At 45.1% G+C, this 25,382-nt stretch overlaps 1 protein-coding gene across 2 annotated transcripts in view; it reads left to right on the forward strand.

The window, feature by feature from the left end:
* The window catches only part of plxna2 (plexin A2), a 231,624-nt gene that overhangs the window by 145,853 nt on the left and 60,389 nt on the right, over nt 1–25,382 (forward strand). For both annotated transcript variants that reach the window (XM_080445644.1, XM_080445645.1), the window contains 8 exons: nt 22–118; nt 3,250–3,364; nt 5,836–6,036; nt 8,069–8,165; nt 9,160–9,359; nt 17,192–17,343; nt 21,302–21,419; nt 23,545–23,681. In XM_080445644.1, coding sequence (XP_080301770.1) covers nt 22–118; nt 3,250–3,364; nt 5,836–6,036; nt 8,069–8,165; nt 9,160–9,359; nt 17,192–17,343; nt 21,302–21,419; nt 23,545–23,681 — 1,117 coding nt within the window. The remainder of the gene's footprint in view (nt 1–21; nt 119–3,249; nt 3,365–5,835; nt 6,037–8,068; nt 8,166–9,159; nt 9,360–17,191; nt 17,344–21,301; nt 21,420–23,544; nt 23,682–25,382) is intronic.

Here is a 25,382-nt window from a genome sequence, read left to right on the forward strand (position 1 = left end):
CTCGCTCTGTGTTTCTTTCAGACTGGTCAGGCGTGGAGTTGAGGCTGAACTCCAAGGAGACTGGTCAAATGCTTATCAGTACCGAGGTCAAATTCTACAACTGCAGCATCCACCAGCTGTGAGTCTCATACGCTGCCACCCTGTCTGTCTTTGTCTCTCGGTCGGTCTCTCTTTCTCTCTCTCTCTCTCTCTCTCCCCCTCACCCCTCATTCATTCTTCCCGTCCATTCTCCCTTAGTTTATAACAACAATGTCCGACACTACTGAATCAATGCTCTGGGAATTAGTTACAATTTGCCCTTAACCTTGCCAGGTCCCAGTCTCAGTCTGAGCCCAAAAATAGACCCCTGTAAAGACTAATGCAATCTGATCGCTTGCCTCCGCATGAGCACTACAACGGTAAATGGCTGCTTGCCGTGGCCCTCTAATGAATCCTTCCTCTTGGGCACGGCTGCCGACGTCTCGCATTTTGTACCTAACGGATCTTAAGAAGGGGTTTTCATGCCTGCTTTCTACGTGGCCGCTTCCTTCCCGGACTGAGCGATGCTGAGTTGAATCCCCTGGCATGTCGGCGGTGCCTTCAACAAGCCTCCGGTGAGCTAGAGTAGAGGAGGCTGTCTGCATGCTATCCAAAGGCCTCCATGACCCGGGAGTATTATAGGAGGGGAGGGGAGGGAGAGAAGAGAACAACACAGCACAAGTAGTCCTCTCATCAGCCCTCACACCTTAACAACATGGAAGAAAAAAACTAAAAAAACAAGACAGATACACATTCTCATTTGCAGTCTCATACGCACACTAATAAATATACTTGCACACACACACCATCACAAAACACAAACATGAAAGGCGCACGCACACGCACACACACACACACACACACACACACACACACACACACACACATTCCCCTGTAGCAGGAGCTACTGTAAGTATTTCCTTTGTTTTGATGCGGTTGTCTGCTGTCTGAGGACCCGGTCGGAGGAACACAGGAAGTAATTAAGAGCTCCCATGTCAGCTCGGCTAATCAGCGACACACACACACACACACACACACACAGTCACACACACACACACACACACACACACACACACACACACACACACCTATGCGCGCACTTTGTCCCTCTCTGTCTGCCTCTCCTCACATTGGGATTTTTTGGATACCAATACTACGATCAATACTGCTAATATCGCTACTCGATACACCTCATACTTATTGATACTACTTGATACTCTTATCGATACGTCTCCCAATAATTCAGAGTTTGAAGCTACAACCAAAATCAGAGAATAATTACATAATAAGTAAAAAAGGAGAATGCTTTGCTTGTACAAAAAAAACAACTCATAGTTTGTGACCATTGTCTTCTAATGTAGTACTGTGTTGGCTATTGTGTGTGTACTGTGTGAACAAAGAGGGACCGGGGGGACAGAGTGAGAGGAGAGTGTCCACTAGTTAATCAGTAACGGATGGCATCGTTTACTCAGATGGAAAATAGAATATACTTCAAATATACCTCAGTAGCTGTACCTGAGCGACCCACCGCAGTAACGCATATGTTTCTTAAACACTTTGTTAGAATAAACTGACTGTCAAATACCTACATAGCACCACTGTTTGTCCAGGAGCTTATTGGTATTTCAGTTCTGACCAACCTCTACTTCTCACACACTAAGTACTGTATGCACACACAAAAAACACAGAAAGAACGACATACACTTGTAATGGGCACGGTAACCCCTTATGCATACAAGCTAGGGCACACTCTCTTTTCGCTTGCTCCCTCTCCTTACACACACACACACACACACACACACACACACACACACACACACACACACACACACACACACACACACACACACACACACACACACACACACACACACACACACACACACACACACACACACACACACACACTTTTAGCCTGAAGGTGAATCAGTACTATTCTTCTGAATAAGTGTGTACTTGCCAGAGATCTCTCCCATGCATTCGTACCGTTGAATATTTAAGTATAAGTAAGTATACATTATTCAACCTCATCTCGCAGAGACACGGGGAGACAGAAACAGTGCCAAGAGAGACTATATTACAATCTCTTAACAACTGTTTGTGCGTATATAGTGTAGCGCAGTCCGTCACAATCAATTACTATCATTGGCCATTGTAGATTAGCGCAGCAGCTGTATGTCTAAGCTAGTGGTTAAGATGAACATGCAGAGGAGCCATTAGTGGCCTCTATTTCTAGGACGCTGCCACCTATCGTCCGTCCGTCCATCCGTCCATCCGTCCATCCGTCCGTCCAGTCATCAGTCCTCCTGTGCATTAGTCCATCCATTCATCCACTAGGTTGTTTCAATATTTAACCAATGAAAAGAATTAACAAGAGCTTGTGACTAAATTATAACTACCCAGGCAGAGATTTGTTTTGGACATACATGGTTTCCGCCCGACAGCGACGATATGTATGTGTGGATATATACTGCCATGTACAACCACGTATGTGTATGTACAGTACATACTGATACTGTATTATACAATAAATTCTGCTCCTGTCCAAACATCCTTGTACAAGTGAAAAGTGTGATGATGCATTCAGGAATCACCTATAGAATGCCCCCCCCCTTGCACGCACGCACACACACACACACACACACACACACACACACACACACACACACACACACACACACACACACACACACACACACACACACACACACACACACACACGTACAGTGCACAACACCTACCAGCTGGTAATTACAGCAGCACTCCAACAATACAGGGCTAATGGTAATTGCAGGATCAAGCTGTGCCAATGTCTTATTTGTCCTCATTACTCAACGGTCCTCCACTCTGTCTTTGTCTCTCACACACGCACGCGCGCACACACACACACACACACACACACACACACACACACACACACACACACACACACACACACACACACACACACACACACACACAGCTTATAGGGCCTTAAATATAGTCTCCCATTCATACGCCGAATGGCAGCACAACTAAAAAAAAGCAATGGCAATAAAGAATGCATGCGCAGGAGCGCTTGGCAGAGTGGCCGTGAGGTGCGATGCCAACCACAAGGGCACAACAGCAGGTGCCCACTTGGGATCTGAACTCATTTCCTCCTTGCTCACTACTCCCCCCATGCTTGGTACACACTCTGCCTCTACTTGACTGCGTCATTTTATGTGTGTGTGTGTGTGTGTGTGTACACAGGTGTCTGTCGTGCGTGAACAGTGCCTTCCGTTGCCACTGGTGCAAGTACCGCAACTTGTGTACTCATGACCCCTCCAGCTGTTCCTTCCAAGAGGGACGAGTTAATGCCTCAGAGGTAGGTGGAATATACACACATTGACACACAAGCATACACACACAAATGCACATGCACACGCACATGCACCTACGCACACACACACACACACACACACACACACACACACACACACACACACACACACACACACACACACACACACACACACACACACACACACACACACACACACACACAGGCATGCTGGCACAACTTTCTTCCTCCACCATATCCTGTCATTTCTCCTCCCTCTCTCAATGTATGTGTCCTTTAACTATGTCAGTCTCTCTCTCTCTCTCTCTCTCTCTCTCTCTCTCTCTCTCTCTCTCTCTCTCTCTCTCTCTCTCTCTCTCTCTCTCTCTTTGCCAACACACAGTAAAATCGTCAGTGTTAGTTTATCCATGTAGAGAGTGTACAAATTACCACTAAAGATTTTACTATGTATCTGTCTCTGTGTAGTACTGTAGCTGTGTGTGCGCGCCTCAGGGCATGTCTTGAGCAAGACAGCTCTCTAAGTGCTTCTATTTCTGTATTTGCCATTTCTTTTTCAGAACTCACTTGTTTCGCCTCAGTAGCAATTAACAGTCTATTATGTGAGGAGTTACTGAGTTTGAAAGTCTTAACAATGACATCGGATCATCATCACCAAGTCAATCACGCTCTCTGGGAGAAGTACTTGTGTGTGTGTGTGTGGGGGGGGGGGGGGGGGGGGGGTGCTTCTTCATGGGTTCATGCGTTTCCTTTTTGTGTATGTACACTGCATCCTGAGGTGTTAATTTTAACATTCAGTTCAACAGTTAAATTAACATTCAGGACTCTGCAGTGTTTGTGTGTGAATGTGTATCTGTGCGTCCACATCCTATTAGCGAGTGGTTAGGACTCAGGAGGTGGTGTATTTACTGCCAATGGAAGTGTAAAGTAACACATTGATTTACTGGGCCACCTAAGAGGACACTATGACTGCATTGCCACTTTCCACTTTAAGTGCACATGCAGACACAAAGGCATTTATTCCTTATTGCTCCCAGTTATTGTATACGCTGCCAGAACTTTTATTAACCTATCCTTATTTCAAAAATAGCGAATATAGCCAAACTACAAGCTAACAACGTGTCACATTGCGACGTGCTGTGCACTTGTAGTCATTTTAGCTATTTTATTTTATTTATAAATTGTTTTTGTTATGCCAATTAATTACTCCCCCCACACATTTCTGTGTTGTCACTGCTGTTGTATCCTACTGACTCACCTGCCACTGAGGAGCCCCCACCGGGACGACGTAGAGCCTTCGTCCTACTCCTCCCACCCAACACTCCTCACCTGTAGGAGTACATGTAGTGATCAATATCCCTCCCCGTCCAGCTTCCCTCACCCGAACACTGGCCAATTGTGTTCGCATAAGACGCCCGACAAAGCCGGATGCATCACGGTGGATTCGAACCCACAACCTCCGTGGTGGTGGGCAGGGACTTTACCACCCGAGTACCGTTTTAGCTATTTTTTAGTTGTTTGAATTTTTCTATTCAAACAAATCTATAATGACAGTGGTTAACTGTCCCAAAAGCCCATACGGAATTGAGGAAAAGGGGTTTTATGCATGTAATGTTGCTCCCACAGCTTGGAACACATTCCAAATGGATTTAAATCTTGCTGAACTAGTATCATTAGATGTTGAGGAAATCAGGCTGTTTTTTTAGTTGACATATTTTGTGCTGACTTTTAGTGATTATCCTGATTGATGTAGTTTTTTTCTCACTTTTAATGAAACTTGTTTTATGTTTGCTGCAATCATGTTTTATTGTGTTGCAGCCTGTCAGGACATTCTTGTAATAGAGATTTTTTTTTTCAATGAGGCTTTTCTAGTCAAAGGGTAAATAAAACACAGAGACAGATTGCCACGCACACGCACAGAGCACAACACATTATGTACAGCAGTGATCTTAAAAAATGACCTCCCAATACAAGAAAGAAAAAACAGAACCTAGGCTTTAACGTACATCAAGAGACAAAGCATGGAGTTGTTCTCTCCACAATGAATTGGAGCTTGATTTTAAGGGTTTATAAAAGGTTTTGTTTGAGCTTTTATGGAGCTTTTATGGAGCTGTAGTGCCAACTGTAATGAACTCGAAACCTTATAAAACCCTTGTTAGTGTCAACGTCAGTCTGTCCTCAACTCCAGGACGGATTTAAATTATCAAGGGGAGCCTTCTGTCTCTCTGGCTGTTCCCAGCCACAAGGGAGAGAGATCTTCATTGAAACTGAAACAGCGACATAGTTTCGTCAACCATGGATTCTCCTTTAGCACACACAGACATCAGCCCAAATAAAAGCCATTCCCCTTTGTTCTTCGTGAGCCATCATTCATTGTTTTGTGTCTACTGACCTAAAACACACATTTTATTCGTTGCTTGTTTGTGTGCTCGCTCGCTCACTCTAACCATCATCTCTCTCCCTGTCCTCCTCTTCTTCCTCCTCCTCCTCTGCTCCAGGACTGTCCCCAGCTGGTGCGCTCAGAGGAGATCCTTATTCCTGCAGGGGAGGTGAAGCCTATCACCCTTAAGGCCAGGAACCTTCCGCAGCCCCAGTCCGGTCAGCGGGGCTACGAGTGCGTCCTCCACATCCAGGGGGTCAACCACAGAGTCACCGCCCTGCGCTTCAACAGCTCCAGTGTTCAGTGCCAGAACAGTTCGGTAGGTCAGAGGGGTCAGATGGGTGGGTGAGCAGAGTCAGAATCAGTGACCAGAATCCTCTAAATCCTCAGTGTTAGTTAATGTATTTATGTTTTCAAATGGATAAATTAAAACGTTTTACTATGTAGTCTATTGACTAGCAGACAGTATACTTGACTTTACTGCTGACCATTTGACCATTTTCCAAAGCATACAGTGGTTTGTTTGATTTTCAAAGAAGCCATTGGATTCAAGTAATTTCAGTTCCGAATGAAATCTACTTGATTCTTTATTAAGATTCCCATTAGCTTATTCTTCGTCTTCCTGGGGTCCACACAAAACCATACAACATAAAAACAACATACATACTTGCAGAGACTTGCTTGGGATAGGTAATCCAACAAGCTAACCATAATTGTGTGGTTATTTATGTCAAAGTTATGTTAATATTGCATTTTAATCAGGGCTTAGCCTTAAAAACAATGGTGTGTGTGTGTCTCGTTAGATTTAGAGTTAGACTGTCTGAGAAAGATAGATTCAGATTGTGTTGTAACTTTTATGTTACTGTAACTCGCATTCACAATGTGAAATATGTTGCATACAGTTTTCCTTGCTCCAGTCATTCTTCATATTGCACATTAGAGCTGGGATACCCGACCGAAACCCGTCGGTACCCGACGGGCCGTGCACGGGTCGGACGCATTTGCATAATTGGTGGTCGGAATTCGATTCGGATCGGTCATATTGTTGATATATAGAAAATAAAGTGTAAAGTAAAGTGTAGAAAAATAATGTAAGGAAGGCACTTATTACACTGACACGCAAACATGTTATAATGTGTAGTCTGCAGTGCACCTTGCCTGACTAATAAAGAGCGTTCCTCAAAGAAAAAGAGAGAAAAAAAATGCGAGTGAAAAAAAGCGTCGGTTACGGGCCCCGGTTCGGACGCATATTAATAATTAATGGTCGGGCTAGATTCGGGTCGGACACAAAGCTGTCGGTAACGGGTCGTATTCGGGCTGAAAAAATCAGCCCGATCCCAGCTCTATTGCACATTGTTCCCGGACTCGCCTACTCTGAGTTTTACTCATCAAGAGAGAAACCCTTGCAGAACTCACCTGTGTCCCCTTCCGGGAGTGGATATAGGACATGCAATTAGTGTTTGTGGATAGCCTGCTCCACGTCAATAGTGTGTGTGTGTGTGTGTGTGTGTGTGAGTCAGTCAGTCAGTCAGTCAGTCACTGAGTGGAGACACTACAACCAGCCTAGGTAATTACACTGGAGAAGTCTGCAGCTAGATTCTGCCCTCAAGGCAAGCGCACACAAACTGCAACATATTCCCAATGGACGTGTACACACACACACACACACACACACACATATACACACACACACACACACACACACACACACACACACACACACACACACACACACACACACACACACACACACCACCAAGTGGCAGCTGAGGGCGTAGGAGACAATCGAGGACGGCACGGCAAGAGGCCGGAGGATGGAAGGGAAATCCAAGCCTCCAGCCACCCTCAGCTCTCACCATATCAGGCCTGTCAAAAGATAAGATAAACTTTTATTGATCTCCAGAGGGAAATGCAGGTGTCATAGCAGCAACAGCAGTAAGAATGAAACACAGGAGAGGTAGTGCCAAGTATACGAATGAATATATGACAGTACACTTTATATTGTGTGTGTGTGTGTGTGTGTGTGTGTGTGTGTGTGTGTGTCCTCAACTTCCTCAGACCACTGTTGGGTGGTCAGATGCAGCGGGGGGGGGGGGGGGTCTCATATACTGGGTGAAGTTTGTCAGGGTTTTGGGGATTTTTTATCATTGGTTATTAATCTCCACTGACAATGATGAATGTGTTGGGGTGCTTTGTCTGTAAAGCTGTGATGAAGACAAGGGGGTGATGTAACTTCAGGGCAATGTCATAAAAGAATCTTCTAATGGCCCTCCTATTGAAATCCTCCCCGCTGTTTTCTGTCCCCCGTTATCCTCCACACCCATCTCTCTCTCTCTCTCTCTGGTCTCCAGTATCTGTACGAGGGCATGAAAATCAGTGAACTGCCAGTGGATTTCTCGGTGGTGTGGAACGGCAACTTCATTATTGATAACCCAGAGAATATCCAAGGTAAGGAGACAAGATGCTGCTGACAGCACGCACCTGGCAAAATAGGCAACAGATGGACATATCTCCCTCTGTGTGTGTGTGTGTGTGTGTGTGTGTGTGTGTGTTTCTCTCTCTCTCTCTTTATTTCCCTCCTTGCTCTCAAATAAGGTCTTTTCTTAGCTGCTTTCAAGACGCTGTCTATATTTTATTCCCCTTCTGCTGAAACAAACCACATATGAAAAATACAGATGTCTTTTTAAATATGAAAAAAATTAAATAAAAATGTGAAACAAAAACGGAATGCAGAAGTAGCCTGCAGGGATATATTGTGTCAAATAAATACATGAAAGAAATCACTACACAAACATTTGTGATTTTGAATAGACTTTTTATATACAAAAATGCTGCCGCTCGTCTCCTCACTGGCAAGAAAAAGCACGACCATATCACCCCAGTCCTAACCTCATTCCACTGGCTCCCCGTCTGAATTGATTTTACGATTTTATTGTTTGTTTTTAAAGCCCAAAATGGGCCTCGCCCCTCCATATTTATCTGATCTCATTGAGCCATACATCCCAACCAGAGCCCTGAGATCGGCTGACCAGTCGCTCCTGGTTGTGCCTGATACTCAGTACAAGACCAAAGGTGACAGAGCCTTCGCGCCGGCCGGCCCCAGACTCTGGAACACCCTGCCACTCCACATTCGCTCTGCTCAGTCATTGGAGGTTTTTAAATCCTTAATAAAGACTCATTTTTTTCTCGCTAGCTTTCACTGCTGTTTGACCGTGCAATTACCCTGGTCCTCACGCCACGGCATACCTTAGATGTGCTGCATACTGTATATTGATACTGTATGTTGTTTCATTTTCTTGTTGCGTCATGTTTCCTTTTTTTCCTCTGTTTTAATTTCTTTCTGTCTGTCTGTATTTTAATAAGCTCTGTGCAGCACTTTGGTTCGACCTTGGTCGTTGGAAATGTGCTATACAAATAAAGTTTGATTTGCTTCATCCCACAGTGCATCTGTACAAGTGCGCCGCGCAGCGGGACAGCTGTGGGATGTGTCTGAAGTCTGAGAGGAAGTTCCAGTGCGGCTGGTGCAGCGGTGAGGGCCGCTGCACCCTGCGCCACCACTGCCCTCCCATCAACCCCTACACCACCCGCTGGCTGGACCTGTCCAGCAAGAACGTCAAGTGCACCAACCCACGCATCACAGAGGTCAGTGTGCCATTATGAACCTCCCCTGCCTGCCCCAGCTAAAATAAATTATGTGATAACTACTTGAACCCTTACAGCACGTCACACAATGTGATGCGTGGCAAGCTTCGGCTATTTTAGGCAAAGATATTTAGTGTAGAGCAAAAACATCAGGGACCCTAGTATAGAGCCCTGAGCGATTCCGGTTTAAGCGGATAATAAGCTGTGATGTAATGGGACCTCGCCCTAGTTTAGATAGTAAATTATATACAGTATTGTGTGTGTGTGTGTGTGTGTGTGTGTGTGTGTGTGTGTGTGTGTGTGTGTGTGTGTGTGTGTGTGTGTGTGTGTGTGTGTGTGTGTGTGTGTGTGTGTGTGTGTGTGTGTGTGTACTGTATAGTCCTGTGACTTCAAAAGCTGTGATGATATTGATGCTGGTGAGAAGTTGATGAGAAACCACTTTATCTGATGTGCATCGTCTCAAACACCCAGCAAGATCAGACTATGCCTGATCCTCACATCTTTTCAAACATTATCATAGGCGTATTTCTTTGGTCGATAACGACAGCGCTCCCTCAAGTTGAGCTCTTGACAGTGGAATGTCTGATTTTGCATTGAGAGGCTTTGCATGGGAAGGAAGGCTATTCCACACTCTCTCCTCGCTTTCCTCTGGACCCAGGATGAATGAGAATGAGCCTGTAGGAAGCTCCCCAGGGTGCTGGCCCTACTTAATGCCTGCAGATCTGTACATGGTCTCTCTCCGTCTCTCTCTTCTCCTCTCTGTCGCTCTCTCTATTTCTCCGTCTCCATGTGGTGGAGCATCTGGTGTTTGTGTCACTGTGTGTGTGTGTGTCAGAGTGCGTAGGTGTGTGGGCTCATCGCGTGTGTTTGTGTGTGTGTGTGTGTGCCTGCGTGCATGCATTCGTTATGCATTAAGAGGATTCCTCTCACTGTTTGGAGATCGTGCAAGGGCAAGTACCTTGACATACACGCGCACACACACACTCACGCGCACATACACGCACACCAGTGCAGACATATTCCGCTTTAAGGCGCTATGTCTCCCTGACATCTGCCTGCTCTTTGAGGCAGGGTGCACCGTGCACAGATGCCCGCCCGTAGATTTAAATGCTTTATAACCTCGCAAGGTTATCTCAGCGCTTTGAAACAAACTTTGGCACCAGGCGCATTTAGACAGAACGCCATATGTATGACATGGAGGAAGCAGACACTCTTTAGTAAATAATGTCTGATTTATACTTGGTTGCGTGCTGTGTCGCGCACAAAAAAACTAACAGATATACAAGCTTACAACTTGTTTGCGATCCAGCACGTTGTGAGCTTGTAGATCTGCTATTTGTGGTGCGTACCACCGGCATATGAATCAGGCTTAACTATTCCTGGTAGAGCTGCCGTATAGCCAGCAGGATTCATGTGGCCATTCACACACAACGACAGAAGGTGTGTGTGGCTTTATTGATCGCCTCTATCAACACCACCGCCAACACCCCAAGTCCCACCAGCCGCTGTAGCGCCAACTCCCCCAACCGTACAGGGGTCGTGACCCGGATGTGCTTATTTGTTTTCCCGTAATGTGGGGTCTTTGCTTACCGAGGCTGAATTCCGGGCCGAGCCTCGTTGGTCCACTGTCGCAGGGGAGGCAGGCTAGGAACCACTGTTTAATTAGGTTTGGTAACGCACCACTGCATTATGTTTAACCCACCGCGGCCCCAGACCTTACTGGCTCTGCATTGATTCATTTGTCTATTGTTCCTCCTGCCGCTCCCTCACATCAAACTCTAGCCTATGGAAAAACCTAATTTAACGACTTGGTTTATTGATATGCTGTATTGTACACTGATAATCTGGGGGGGGGGATTAAGATGAAGAGCCATTGCTGATCTCTCCCCTCCGTCTGTCTCTGTTTGTCTCTGCCTCACTCACTCTCTCTCTCTTTTCTCTCTCTAGCTGCCCTTGTTCAGCCCTGCGTGTGCGTGTGTGTGCGTGTGTGCATGTGTGCGTGTGTGTGTGTGTGTGTGTGTACCGAGTCATCCTGGTAAATTAAGTTAGGATCTTCCATTACACTTTCAGCTAGTCTGGCATTTGTGAGGGCCAGGGTGCGCGCGTCCACATAATGTGCGTGTGTCCACATAACGTGCATGTGTATGTGTGCACGTGTGTGTGCATGTGTGCAGGGTGCCCATTACCATCCGCTGGGACATATCTCATTCAGCTGGCTGTTTTCATTAGTGTTGTGAGCACAGTATGTGATTACCAAGGCCACCTCCAACCCAGACCTTCATCATTCACACTACAAAAACAGACGGCAAGACAGCACAAAAAAACAAAAAAATGAAATGGAATGATTTAGTGGTGGCAAAAACAAACACTGAAACTGTGAAACGGAGCGAGGACAGGTTGAGGGAGGCCTTCATTTTTCAAAAGAAAGGAAACTAGTTTTACTTGTTTATTTAGCAGGGACTGTGGACAACTGCATTAACTCTGCCTCACTCAGTAAACATCTTCTCTTTCATTCGTAGGTGCTCTTAGGATCCTATCACAGATTTAGAGCGAGGTGAAGAACAAGAAAACAGAAGAGAGAGAGAGAGAGAGGCGCAGAGATTTGTTTTGGGGAAAATGTTGAAATGGAAAACCGGGGAGGGTCAGAGAGTGTGCGGTGTCGAGGTCAAGGGAGCTATGAGGTTGGAGAGAGAGGACAAAGGGATTGGCAGGAAGCGGTTGAGTGCTAGAAAGCAGAGGAGGAGAGGAGTGTGATAAGTCGCTCCCGATGTCTCTCCTCTCCACACAGCATCAAGTTATCCTTGTTGATCCCTCCTGCCCCTCACCCTCACCCTCACCCCTCAGTGATTACAGTTTCTTTAAGAACTAGACAACCCCACCCCCTTCCCCCAGCGTACTGAATTTATTACTAAATTTGTGTTTTGTGTGCGCCTAAAGCCCCCATCACGAGCTGATTTGTATACATACTAGCACATTAGTAGACGCGCCCCACCAGAAGATGTGCCTTTTGAATAATTAATGTTTCTATTAAGTGCCACGGTGCCTCCTACCACGGGCCATTAATATTGAAGAGATGTAAGCCCCCGCTAACAACGGAGGGAGCGACATCAATTGAAGCCGGGGAGTCGCGTGGGCATATGAAAGGAATACTGCTCAGTGGACTTTGGCCATGGCTCCTTTCATGAGTTAGGGCAGGCAATTGCAGCGATTGTGTACGTGACTGTGTGGCTGCTGCCTTCAAAAAGTAGTTCTCTCTCTTTCGTTCTTTCTCACGCACGCACGCACGCACGCACGCACGCACGCACGCACGCACGCACGCACGCACGCACGCACGCACGCACGCACGCACGCACGCACGCACGCACGCACGCACGCACGCACGCACGCACGCACGCACTCACTCACTCACTCACTCACTCACTCACTCACTGCAGCGATTGTATACTTGAAAAGTAGTTTCTCTCTCCCTCTTTCGCTCTCCTTTTCTCTCTCTCTCACACACACACACACTCAAAAATGTTTACGGCTGTCATTTTGAAAACCTCTGGGATGATGGACTTGTCAGTAAAAGAGCCGCAGTACGACTGAGCTCTCCTCACTGCCGTAACCCTGGACGACCTGTGTTCCGTAGCCTCCGTTCAGAACCAGCCAATGGAAGGCGAGACAAAATGTTGTTCAGCCAAGCAAAACTTTATGCCCACACACACACACACACACACACACACCCCCACACACACACACACACACACACACACACACACGATTGCTGTAGGACAGAGGCAGCATGGCTCTGCTGAATAAATCATGGTGGGCTGTTCGCTACCCCCACACAGCAAACGCACAGTATTATCAAGTCTATTTGCACAGTAAAACTCACTCATCCACATGAAGAACATGCCTCTATCCACAGCCACCCTCTCAATTCCTCACTCACTGTCTTTTCATGCCAAAAACTCCATCGCAGCCCGTATCTCTCTACCAGTTATGAGACAAGTAACAGACAGTATATGTAGGATGTCGTTTGTTTGTAGGAAGTGATCTGTGGGGTTAAATATCAAGACCCATTCAATTTGGCTCGCATACAAAATTGTATATACTTGACCTATAGTCTGAGCAGGGACGAGAGACAAGGAGATTAACTGAGGACTCCTAAAGTCGTAGCAAAGGCTGTTTAATTCCAAAAGCAAAAAGAATAACACCCAGCCACTGTCAGACTGTAAGTAGTGGTGATTTGGGGAGTTTTTTTAAGCCAACCCACCTGACCTATTGAGAGAGACTGACACATCCGACCCAAAAATATATACTGTATAATAACCAACGATCTGAACCCAATCTAACCAAAAATCCTAAATATTCTTTATTGTTGATTAGCAGGTGCTGCATCCCCAGGTGGTTAAGAACCAAGCAATACTTTAGCCTATTTAATTTAGCCTAATATTATTTCATATTGTTTAATGTAGGCCTATTATGTACTGATGGGCCGCAGAGCCATACTGTGTTATGTTTACACAATATGCGCTCGCAACATGTGCCTGGTCTCAAAATCCTGCATGCGTATGTAATGTTAAACAGATTTAAATTTCTCTGCAATCTTTCAAAGTCTGATTGTAAATTTCTTCTGTCAATTATATTTATATTTTTTTCAATCAAAGGGTGTTAGCTTTTTGCTGCCTATTCATTCCATTCAATTACTTTCCATAGAGAGAAAGTGAGAGAGAGAGAGGCCAGAAATGTCACCTATATCGGTAATAGGCCAATAATGTTGGCCCTATTGATCTACATGCATCAATTGGTGAATGCTTCAGCACCACCGATGATGGACAGCGACTCTTTTTTTAACCATAGCATTATTGTTCTAATGCAACGTATGAATATTGATATAGTACATGACGATGACGTGAACAGCAGAAGGGAATTGTAGCATTATAAGCTGTGGGCAGTTTCTACTCTCTAGCTTGGATTGTCCCTCCATGGGCTGTCAAATGAATGCCTGTTTGCATGGTCTGCTAGCGACCTACTGTAGCATAGCCTTGAGTAGAAGATGAGTTCAGCACCAGCTTCGAGTCAGGTCATCTCACAGGCCCAGATGTTCCCTTTCTCATTTTCCTCTCTCTTATATTCCTCATTCATTCTCACCTCTCTCCTCCTTAGTAGGGGAAGAGTTGCTAGGGATCTGCCTTCCCAGTGGGAGATTTAACTGCTAAAGAGAGACTATTCCCTTCTCTGGAAGGTTCTCTTCACGGATTAGAATACAAAGAGATCCTTTTTCCTTCCCGTCTCCTCAATGTAGGTCATCTCACCCAGGCTTCTCGCCCGTCGCCAAATCCCACAGCGCATCTTAAGGAAGTTGTGGTCGTTGGCTTCCTAGCCTTTACTCTGATCCCCAAAGCTAAAAGAACGATGGAGGGGGAAGTGAAAGATAGAGGGTGAATAGAGAGAGAGAAGACTTGCAGGCTGTTTGCTTGGAATTACCCTCCATTGACAGTGTGACAAAGCCAGGCGGGTGGAAGGGTGTTGCTCTTAAAAGGATTACACGGGCAGCGTGGCATGCTGGTGAAGGTTTGAGGGGTGGGGGTCTGAGGTTTCCCGGCCGTGCATGCATATCCCATGAGCCTCTTCCGGTTTCCCCTTAAACGTCGGCGTGTTAAAAAAAGCGAGCAACTTGCGAGTGGTCGGCTTGACGGAGGGTGTCCCCTTCTAGCCTGAGGGAGAAGTCACCAATGGCGGACAAGACAAGAGTCTGAGAGCACACAAAAACTGGATGTTGCTGTAGAAAGAGAAGATGTTCCTCTAAAGGCAACAGTGCCCTACCACACACTCTGATCATCTGCAGCCTTACTTGTTCATGTCAATCCAACTAGCAGGGGCATCCAGCAGTGTGTTGTGCTGTGAGACTCATTTACAGTATGTGTTTGTTTTGTGAGAGGTGTGCCACCGACACTAAAGCCTGATTTATAATTAGTCGTACGACTGTGTCCCATGCTGAAAATAGCCGATCTACAAGCTCAAACATGTTGCACAGCAAGTGAACTTGTATATCAGAGATTTTGAGATGTGACAATTTCTCCACTGCAATGATGATTCACGGCTGATGATTCTTCTGCTGAGTGGAATGGGGTTTTCTCGCATGGATTAGAGTAACTTCTTCCCTTGTCTTGAGCCAGGCATGCAAAGGCTTCTGTTACAGCCTCTGGGACGTGTTGCAGAAAGTTCTCCCCTTCCCAGCTTTTAGCCGGCTGATAACGCACCTCTGTCCTGTCATCGTCCTTGCCTTACCTGTCATCCATCACGGCTGATAACACCGGAGTGGCACTCACTCTTACTCTGCTGCCAATCAAGCCATTTTGTTCTCTGCTCCTCTCTCATTTAGCCCCCCGCTTTGCTCTCTCAGGCCCCTAAACTCCCGTACATTATGTAACCATCACTAAGTCCACTTCAATAGCTGCCATCTCCTGACATAGATATATTTAGCTGTTGTTTCCTGCCCCTCCTATACCCCCTGCATGCCCGAGCAGCACTAAAAGATTCATGTATTCAGACCCTGAGGCGGTGCACTGACACACATACTTTACATCCAGAGCAATTAATGTCCACTAAATCTAGATTACAATACCGGCATCCCAGCGGGACGCCGCAATGCCCCAGCAGCGTGTGACTCGAGGAAATGGTGGTTTGGGGGCACGTCTCCCAGAGCTGGCATCACACGGATAGTTGCGACTCGAGCTAAGCATGGCAAAACCCAAAATGTCAACTGGCTGCTGACATTTTTAACCCAACAGTTCAATTTTTACACTCTCACAGTTGAATTAACATTCAGAATTGTACTGAGTACTTCTTCCGGCATTGCTACATTGTTTACATAGTGTTAGGCTTGATCTATACTTAGTTGTGCTTGCAGATTGGCAATTTTCAGTGCACAACACCCCACGTGCAACTAAGTATAAAGCAACTAAGTATAAATCAGGCTTAAGCGACTCATGCGTTATTTCATCTCTTCCCTTCCACTTTTCTGTCCCATCACTCTCGCCCCTTTCTCCTCGTTCACCACCTCCTCCTCGCCTTTCACTTTTAACTCCCCTTTGTCTCTATCCCTGTCTTCTCGTTCCCTCAGCTCTCCACTCCCCCTTCCCCAGTCCTCCCTCTCCTTGCTGTTCAGAGGAGGCTGGATGGCAGCCAGGTCTGAGCCTCAGAGGGGCTCTGCGGCACAGAAGGCAACGTGCCACCCAGTGCCAAGGTCACGCTGGGCAGCCATATTGTATTTTATGAGAAGGTGGTCTGCACTAAGCACGAATATGGCCTCTTGTTAGATTTATCGTCCATGGCAACAGCAGCAGGCGTGTATCCAGAATGCTAATGATTGCTCCCTTTTTAAAAAAAATATTTTTGTACTCAGGGAGGCTCTTATCATTGGCTTTATTAGTGCATAACTCATTTAAGGAAGAAGTTCTATGTTGGACGATTTCTTGGAGTTTTCAAGGTTCATGTGGGAGTCTTATGTGTCTGTGTGTTTGTGTGTGATTGAGATTGTGTAAGGAGTGCCACAGTATGATACCATTATCTAGCCTTGGTGTGAGTGTGGCACAATGACTCACCATGGCTACGTATATGCTCTGACATTTTGTGGAAGCGGGGACAGGGAGTGCATGTAATTGCTATTCTCCAACCATCCTGACCAAGATAGTGTCCTGGGTAGAAAATGTGCTTCCACATTATGCTGTCTATAAATCAGCTTTTGTTACTTTACTCACAGAAATGGAGAGCAACTTTGAGAGTCACCTTGCCTTAAGCATCACTATGTTCTACTCTGATCTGTTGACCATTGTCATTTGCAGGTGACTCCCGTGGCGGGACCTCCAGAGGGTGGGACGCTGGTGACCATACATGGCATGAACCTTGGCCTGGCATTCGCTGACATGGTTGGGAACGTGGAGGTGGCTGGGGTGAGGTGTACCCCTGTAGAGGATGGCTACATCATCGCTGAACAGTAAGTCACAAACGAGGCCAACACTCAGTAAAACCCTCAGTGTTCATTTAACTTTGGGCCCAATTTGTACCCTCTGGGACCCCTGTGCACAGTAACTCACATTCTCATGTTAGCATTTAAAAACTGCTATTGGTCATATTTAGAATTTCATGTTTATTTGAATACATAAGTAAAAATGAATGATAACTAAATTTTACTTGGATTATCATTTAAAGGTAGGGTAAGTGATTTGCAATTATTCAAATAATTGCAAAATGGGTCTATGTTCTGATAGTGCTCGTTACTATAGAGTGTCCTGTCCATATAAGGAGTATCCATGTCTCTCCAGCTCTTTATAAAACAGAAAATGCATTTTCGTTTCAGTTTCAGTTTCATTTCCAATTTTATCCAATCAGGATAGAGAAATCAATCAGGATATAGATCAAACAAGTGAAACTGAAAGTGATGACACTAAGAAATGAGCAGGCAAAATTGGAACTGGAACACTATAAAAATTAAGCTTAAAAATGGGTACTTTCTCCTGATTGGCTGAGATTTTGACACCTACCAGAAAATGTATTTTCTGTTTATTAAAGAGCTGGAGAGACGGGGAGACTCCTGTTACTGAACAAACACTCTATAGCAATGATTACTATCAGAATATAGTGCTTTAACCTTTTAACAAAATACTTTTTGTTTTAACCCAAAAATATCACTTACCCTACCTTTAATACAAGTAAAATTTCTAATAATTATGGTAATTCCATCAGGGCTTTGTGAAATACGTTCTAAAATAGGAAAATAAATGTTGCCTGTGCATACTTTTCAATTTAATGTGAATTGTCCTATTAGGTAATTATCGCAACATATAGTAAAACAGCACACAGCAGTTGGCTGGCCATCTCAGTGTGAAAATTGGAAAAGTGATCTTCACGTTGGAGAATTACAGGATAAAGCGATTCAGCACGCATCCTTACCCGTATGCATCTAGCCCTGGGGTTTAGATGTAATACACTCAGGGGCCATACAGCACTAACAAACTGGATTCTATGCGCAGTCACAGAACGGCTCGTTCTCCGCCATCCGCCATCTCTCCTATCTTAATGAAGACTGGAGCCAGTCCAGACCGTCTGGCCCTGACATTGTTGTTTTCCCCCTGCAGCACACTAACCCAGGCCTCTCGCTGTAGCTCCGCTAGTGACTAACAATCCCAGAACAGCTGTGTGTGTTTACTTGTGTTTACTTCCCTAATTGTCCCACACTGTGCATACATCACGGTAAAGCCTGTCCCGTTCACCCTGAACTAATGGAATGTGGCCCGCACTCCATCATAACTGCCTGTCTACCCCAGCCCGTGGCTAGTTACACAGACACAGGCCCCCAGTCAGACACCCCCAGCACCTTATGGTTGTTTAACCTGGGCAGGTGGATGGAAGCCTCTGAAAGGGGGGTTGCGGACGGACTGCCAGGATCCCGTATCCCTGAAATACGTTCTGCGCTGCAGCTTTAGCTGGCGCTGCAGATGAGCAAGCACATGAAGCAAGTGTTGTGTCGTTCTAATCGCTACAACACGCCAGCGGGTTGGGAGTCTGCAGGGAGAGGACAAGTAGTTGCGCAGGTTGAGAGTTCAAATGTGCAGTAGCACTGTGAGACAGGGCTGCTGACACTCATGCACATACATCAATACAATCTCTCTCTCTCTCTCTCTGTCTGTCTGTCTGTCTGTCTGTCTGTCTGTCTGTCTGTCTGTCTGTCTGTCTGTCTGTCTGTCTGTCTGTCTGTCTGTCTGTCTGTCTGTGTCTCTCTCTCTCTCTCTCTCTCTTTCACCTCTCACTCACACACACACGCGCGCGCACACACACACACACACACACACACACACACACACACTGGCTATCATAGTCATGGTTCTCAGAGGAGCTGTTAACCTTAATTCTTTCGCTGGCCTACTTCTGCCCTCAGCAAAAGAACAGCTCAGTGCTGCTCCACGATCACTGCTTTCCCTTTGACACTTTTTGCTGCTGATGCATTACAGACGTGCACAAATATCCATGTTCCCTAACACACCCACACATACACATACTGTACACTATAGTACAATACACACACACACACACACACACACACACACACACACACACACACACACACACACACACACACACACACACACACACACACACACACGCACTCACACTCACACTCACACTCTCTCTTTATCTGTCTCTATTGAGAGTTATATCATTGATTTGAATTACAAATCAGGATTTTATTGTAAGTTGCAGGATAAAAGTAACACAACCCAATAAAAATAAGCATGGCCCATGTATAGCAGTGATGGCAGGTGTGTCTGCTACCATGCTGCTTACTGGGGAGCTGTAATTGAAATGCTCAATGTGCCACTGGCAGTAGGCAGCAATTTGTCAGCAGTGACAGCACTTTAACCCAGTTGGGACAATGGTAGTGAATTCATTTATATCACCATGCTTAAAAGAAAAAGAAAAACTATCAGAAGAATCCCAATCAGAAACATTGCAGTGGAATTAATCAAATTAACCTGTGAACCCTGCCTCCTAGTTTATGTTTAAAGAGAAATCACTACTAGAGTAGTGTGGCAGTGAGAATAGTAACAACGAGTCCCTTTATGAGAGGGAAATATGAGTCCTATATCCGTGAGTAAGTCCTCCCAGAGCCTCTCCATTCCAGCAAGTCCACCTGAGAGTGCGCTCCCAAAGTAATTGTGATTCAGGATATCAGCACTCACGAAACAATGATATGCACCTCCACCTTCCACCACCCTCCCAGTTCCCAGTCAGTGTCTGCCTGCCTCTCTGGTACTTTGATTGCTTCTGGTTCTTTATTACTCCCCAGCAGTTGTCCGATCAATAGATGTCCCCTGTTTTATTATGTCGTTTGATCTGACCACCTGCAGCGCCTGGCAACACCTGATCGCATGCTATGATAAACCTTTATCGACCCCGTGGTAGGGTCAGGGGGGCGGTGTCTGCTGTGTGATTTACATTAGTGCTCTGAGAAGCACCTCTTTTTTTTTACTGCATTTGGAGTAGGGCTGTGAATCGTCTGCTATCTCACGATTCGATTCGATTCCGATTCTTGGGGTCACGATTCCGATTTTTATCGAAAAAAAAAAAAACGATTCTCAATTCAAAATCGTTTTTTTCGATTCAAAAGCGATTTTGTCCGATTCAAACGATTCTCGATTCAAAACGATTCTTGATTCAAAACATAAGAATTCAGGATCTACTCCAATCTGCTGGCATGAGAACAGAGTACATTTATGTAGCTTTTATAATTGTAAAGGTTTTATCAACTGATAATAACGTAAACACACAAAGGTAAATACAAAATCCTCAAAAAAATTAAAATAAAAATGAATCGTCCAACAGTAGAATCGCGATTCGTATTCGAATCGATTTTTTCCAACACCCCTAATTTGGAGGTGGGGGGGGGTCTGGTGCCAGGGATGTGGAACATAGGCGGGTGCGGGGTGAAGTGACAGAGATGAAAAGCCAAAAAATAAAATAAAAAAAAGTATCTAAACTTCTAAAGTAGTAAAGGAGTCAATACAAAAGAACAGAACCCCAGAACAGATTACTTGCTCTGCTAACTTTCTGCACACCGTGTACAGCTCAATTTCAACTCAAGTATCCTAAAACATTTTGTGGGTGACTTTTGAGGTGAAAGTATTTTTGTTTCTATGTATCCATGACTGTCCCCCTCAAATGTAGACCAATCACAGCTCACGGTGCTACATGCGTGACATCACGAAAGAGAACACTCTCTGGCTCCATATTTCATTTTTTCATAAATTAATGTTCTATTTTATATTTTGTCATTATTATGAAAATATTAGATCTACAAGCTCACAACACGCCCGGGAAGCACTGAGCTTGTAGAATACATTTTCCCCTGCTTTGTTGTGACTGTTCTCCCTATATGGTGATTTGTGTCTTTCTAGGATAGTGTGTGAGATGGAAGCAGCTCCTCCTGACAGCAGGCCCGGTCCGGTCCAGCTGTGTGTTGGAGAGTGCCGCCCAGAGCTGAAGACTCGTTCGTCACAACTCTACTCCTTTGTGGTATGACTGGAAAACTCTCTGAATCAATCTTAACCCATTAATTCATGTACTGTAGTACAGTAGATGTTGTGTGTATAATTATTTTAGTGCGACCCCCAGTCCAATTTAGCATCCAATAATGTTCAATAAAAGGATAAACAAAGCACAGCATCAGTATTAAATTAAGAGTGGTTTTCCCCATCTCTGGCAGGTATTGCACTGCAGCGCACTGCTCAACAAAGAATGATCTTGGTGTATTTGTTGTCATGCCGACAGACTGGCTAATTAACTACCTGCTGTGTGTGTGTGTGTGTGTGTGTGTGTGTGTGTGTGTGTGTGTGTGTGTGTGTGTGTGTGTGTGTGTGTGGTGCTGACTTTACATTTTGGTAATAATATTTTCTCGTCAAACAACAGTCAAATTTTAGATGTTTCTTCACTAATGGCTTACGCTCAGGGTTTCTCTTTTCAGCTGTTTGCCTTCATGCTGTAGCGTGCTGAAGCAACATTAATTCACCAGTAAGAGGTGTTCTGATTTATAGTGTGGCAAATAAATGTATAGAGTTTCCAGCACAACCCCATTAACGTAAATAGTTTCTTTATGGATGGCAAAAGGAAAACTATACTTAACTTCCTGGAAGCTCTTTGTTTACTTAAATTAAACAATGGTTAGCACTTTCAGTCTCTCAGAAAGACCATAATAAGTTTGTTGTGATTGCAGAGTGGAGAATGGCATTCTTCAAAAGGTAGGCTACCATACAGGTGCTTATAGGCTCTAGTGGTTGACATAGAAAGAGAGAGAGTGAAAGACAGACAGACACAGAGTACACGGCAGGGAAACATCCCCACACACAGAGTCTTGCACACACCTCTGCCATCCTCGCTATAGCCTGCAGCTAACTGATAATCTACTCTTCACTTTCAGTCTCTCACACCTTCACAATTAGCACTCTCTCAACAATTAACAGCAGCTGGTAATTAGTGGGCTCATTGGAAACACCCCAAATTCTCACACTCCCTCTTACTTTCACCTAGAAACTTCATTTAAACGTTAAAACATTCAGCTTGTTTGGGAATGGATCAGAAATGTTTCACTTCTTTTAATACATTTATATATTTTTTAAAAATGGGAGTAAATAGGAGTGTTTGTTCCACCTATTTTGTGCCCTTCATTGTCTAGTCTTAATTCAAATTTACGAATTTTCAGCCACCTTTGGAATCCCTGTATCACCATATTTAGTTTGTTTTGGCTTGAGCCTGCTCCCTCAGACTGTGTAGGGAGGACTAATCCCTCAGAGCATATACAGTACCTTTATGACCTGCACTCCAACTTCAAATCTTAGACACTCCAAAAAAAGAAAAAGATAATGTTACGTACTGTCACAAAAACAATTTTACCAGCAACAAAACAGACACCCTGTGTCGCCATCTTCTTTGGCCAACAATAGAGGAGCCCTTGCCAACAGGGCTGTGCAATTGCAAGTGTGTGGTGCACGTGCAAATGCTTATGTGTGTGCTGTGTGTTTGTACTGTACATGCAAAGTGTGTGTGTGTGTGTGTGTGTGTGTGTGTTGGTCTACGAGTGCGTGTGTGTGCTATGTGTGTGCACTTTGTAGCTGTTTTCTCTGTGTGTCTCGGGTCGACTGCCTGTCTGTTTGGATATTTCCCCATCTGTCTGTCTCTGGGCGTGACTCGAGCTCTGATGGAGGCCTGCCTGCTTGCCTGCTCGCCTTCCTGCTGTTGTAAACACTAGTTATTTTCAGACTGTCTTTAAAACATAGCTCAGCAATGCACAGAGGGAAGGATCTCACAGAGCCTCTAAGAGCTTGCTGGTTTTATTCTCTCTCTCTCTCTCTCTCTCTCTCTCTCTCTCTCTCTCTCTCTCTCTCTCTCTCTCTCTCCGTCTGTGCTGCACTCCACTGCCAGTGGCGTGGTCATATGAATGACTGCTATTTGCTGTGGCTCTGTATGTGATAATGGCGATAGGGCTTCACGAGAAAAATTTACACCATCAAATCCTCACTGTTAATTTTTACTCGTAGAATACATTTTCACGGGGGATTTTACATTTTAATATGGCGAGTGCGACAGATAGATGAAATATATTGATTTTGTTTTCTCTCTCTCTCTGTCATTCTCTCTCATCCAGATACCATCAGTCACAGGTCTGTCCCCTAGCAGAGGGCCGGAGTCAGGTGGTACCAAGGTAACAATAATGGGGGAGAACCTTGGTGCCGGCAGCAGCGTCAATGTCTTGTTTGGGAACCAAACATGCGAGTTCTATGGGTGAGACTCTCCTCTGCTTTGCCACAAGGGAAAACCCTAAAAATGTAACATAAATGTGTAACTTAATGCTTGTAATGTTTCAGAGAAAATGTACAACTACTTTGGCAACAGGTTACTCTGAGAAAATCAGAACATGTTGCACTAGGTTTATGGAAAACCATCAGCAATGCTATGAACAACAGGTCAAGATTTTGATCATTTTGACCATTACATGCCAAAACCGCACTCTATCCCATGCCGCTGATGGAGACAGGTGCTTCCTCTCATGAAAAGCGTCATATTGTGACGCTTGGGCAGGTACCTGTGACGTCTACATGCCAACACCACCTTTTGCGTCCTATTTGTTGACGGTAGCAGAATGTGGATGTTGACAACAACTCAACCTGGAAACTGAACAACAAGTCAGGCATACCGACAGCAGCAGCCTTGAGCCGTTGACTAATTGCTAGTTATAAGCTACTGTATTTGGAATTTGCTCATAGTCAGTGTCCACGTGGAGTCTACAGCGTCCACATTCCGTCCTCATCAACATGGTACGCAAAAGGCTGCTTTTGCCGTAAGCATGTAGACGCAAAAGATAACTGCTCAAATGTCCAAAATAAATTATATTATTATGTCTAGTTGTTCCCAAATGTTCTGCCGTGAGTCCAGGTTTGCCTTTGGATTTGGTTACAGCCACTTGCCATTGTTACTGCAATACAACTATACAATACAACTATTTACTCTATCAGTACTTAGTGTTCTCTACCCCCAACATTATATATTACTATAAAACAGGTTTCAAACCGGTGTCTCTATTTTGGGCATTTTTCACAAATGTCCCGGTCCATTGGTCTGCCTTGGGCACAAAAAGTTTAGAGAAATGAGAGTAGGTTGCTGAGACCAAGCTTTCAGTATTTTTGCATTTCTCAGTGAAATGTTGTAATTGTTTTAGTGTTATTGTGCATCACTGACAGAAAAAAGTAAGAATGGCGACTTCCACTTAACAAAGTAAATATGTTTCCCCTCCCCAGATAATGGTTATTATATCTGTTACGTAAGAAGCTACATATCCCAGCTTCCCCTTTCTGTCCTTCTCTCTCTTTTTCCTGTGCTTTTCTCTTCCTGGCATTAGCGTGAAACCTCCCCTGGGGAAGCCTCTCTCTCTTATTTTCTCTCCTACTCTCTCTCTCCCCCTCATTCTGTCGTAAACTTGTGTAAATCTTAATAAGGTTTTGATGACCTCTCGCATCAGAAACCCTCTAATAATAGCTCCCAGAAACCTGCTTGCACTCATGGATCTCTCTTCAACTCCCTCCTGCTCTCACCCTCTGTTCTACCCATACATCCCTCCTTCCTTCCATCCTTCCTTCCTTCCTTACCCCCCCCGCCCCCCCATATTCCTCTTCCTTCTCCCAGGTATCTATTTAAAGCCATGCTGCGGTAGTTTGATTGTAGTGCTGTAAGGTTGAGGAGTCAAGCCAGCTTTAATGAGATATGGGCTAATTACTGGCTTGTGCTTCCTCCACTGCGTTCCTGGCAGTGGAGGGTGAGGAGGGGGGCTAATGCAGGCATGCCGCTGCTAATGAACTGGGACGGATTCATGGGGGGTGGGCAGGTACAGCCATGGGGAGGGAGGGAGACAGCACACACAGGCATATATGACTGAGGTAGAGGCGCTCAAGCGTGTGTGTGTGCGTGTGTGTCTATCAGCATACAGTA

Source organism: Gymnoscopelus braueri (genome assembly GCF_963280865.1).
Source record: "Gymnoscopelus braueri genome assembly, chromosome: 12".
In the NCBI taxonomy this organism is placed as follows: Eukaryota; Metazoa; Chordata; class Actinopteri; order Myctophiformes; family Myctophidae; genus Gymnoscopelus; species Gymnoscopelus braueri.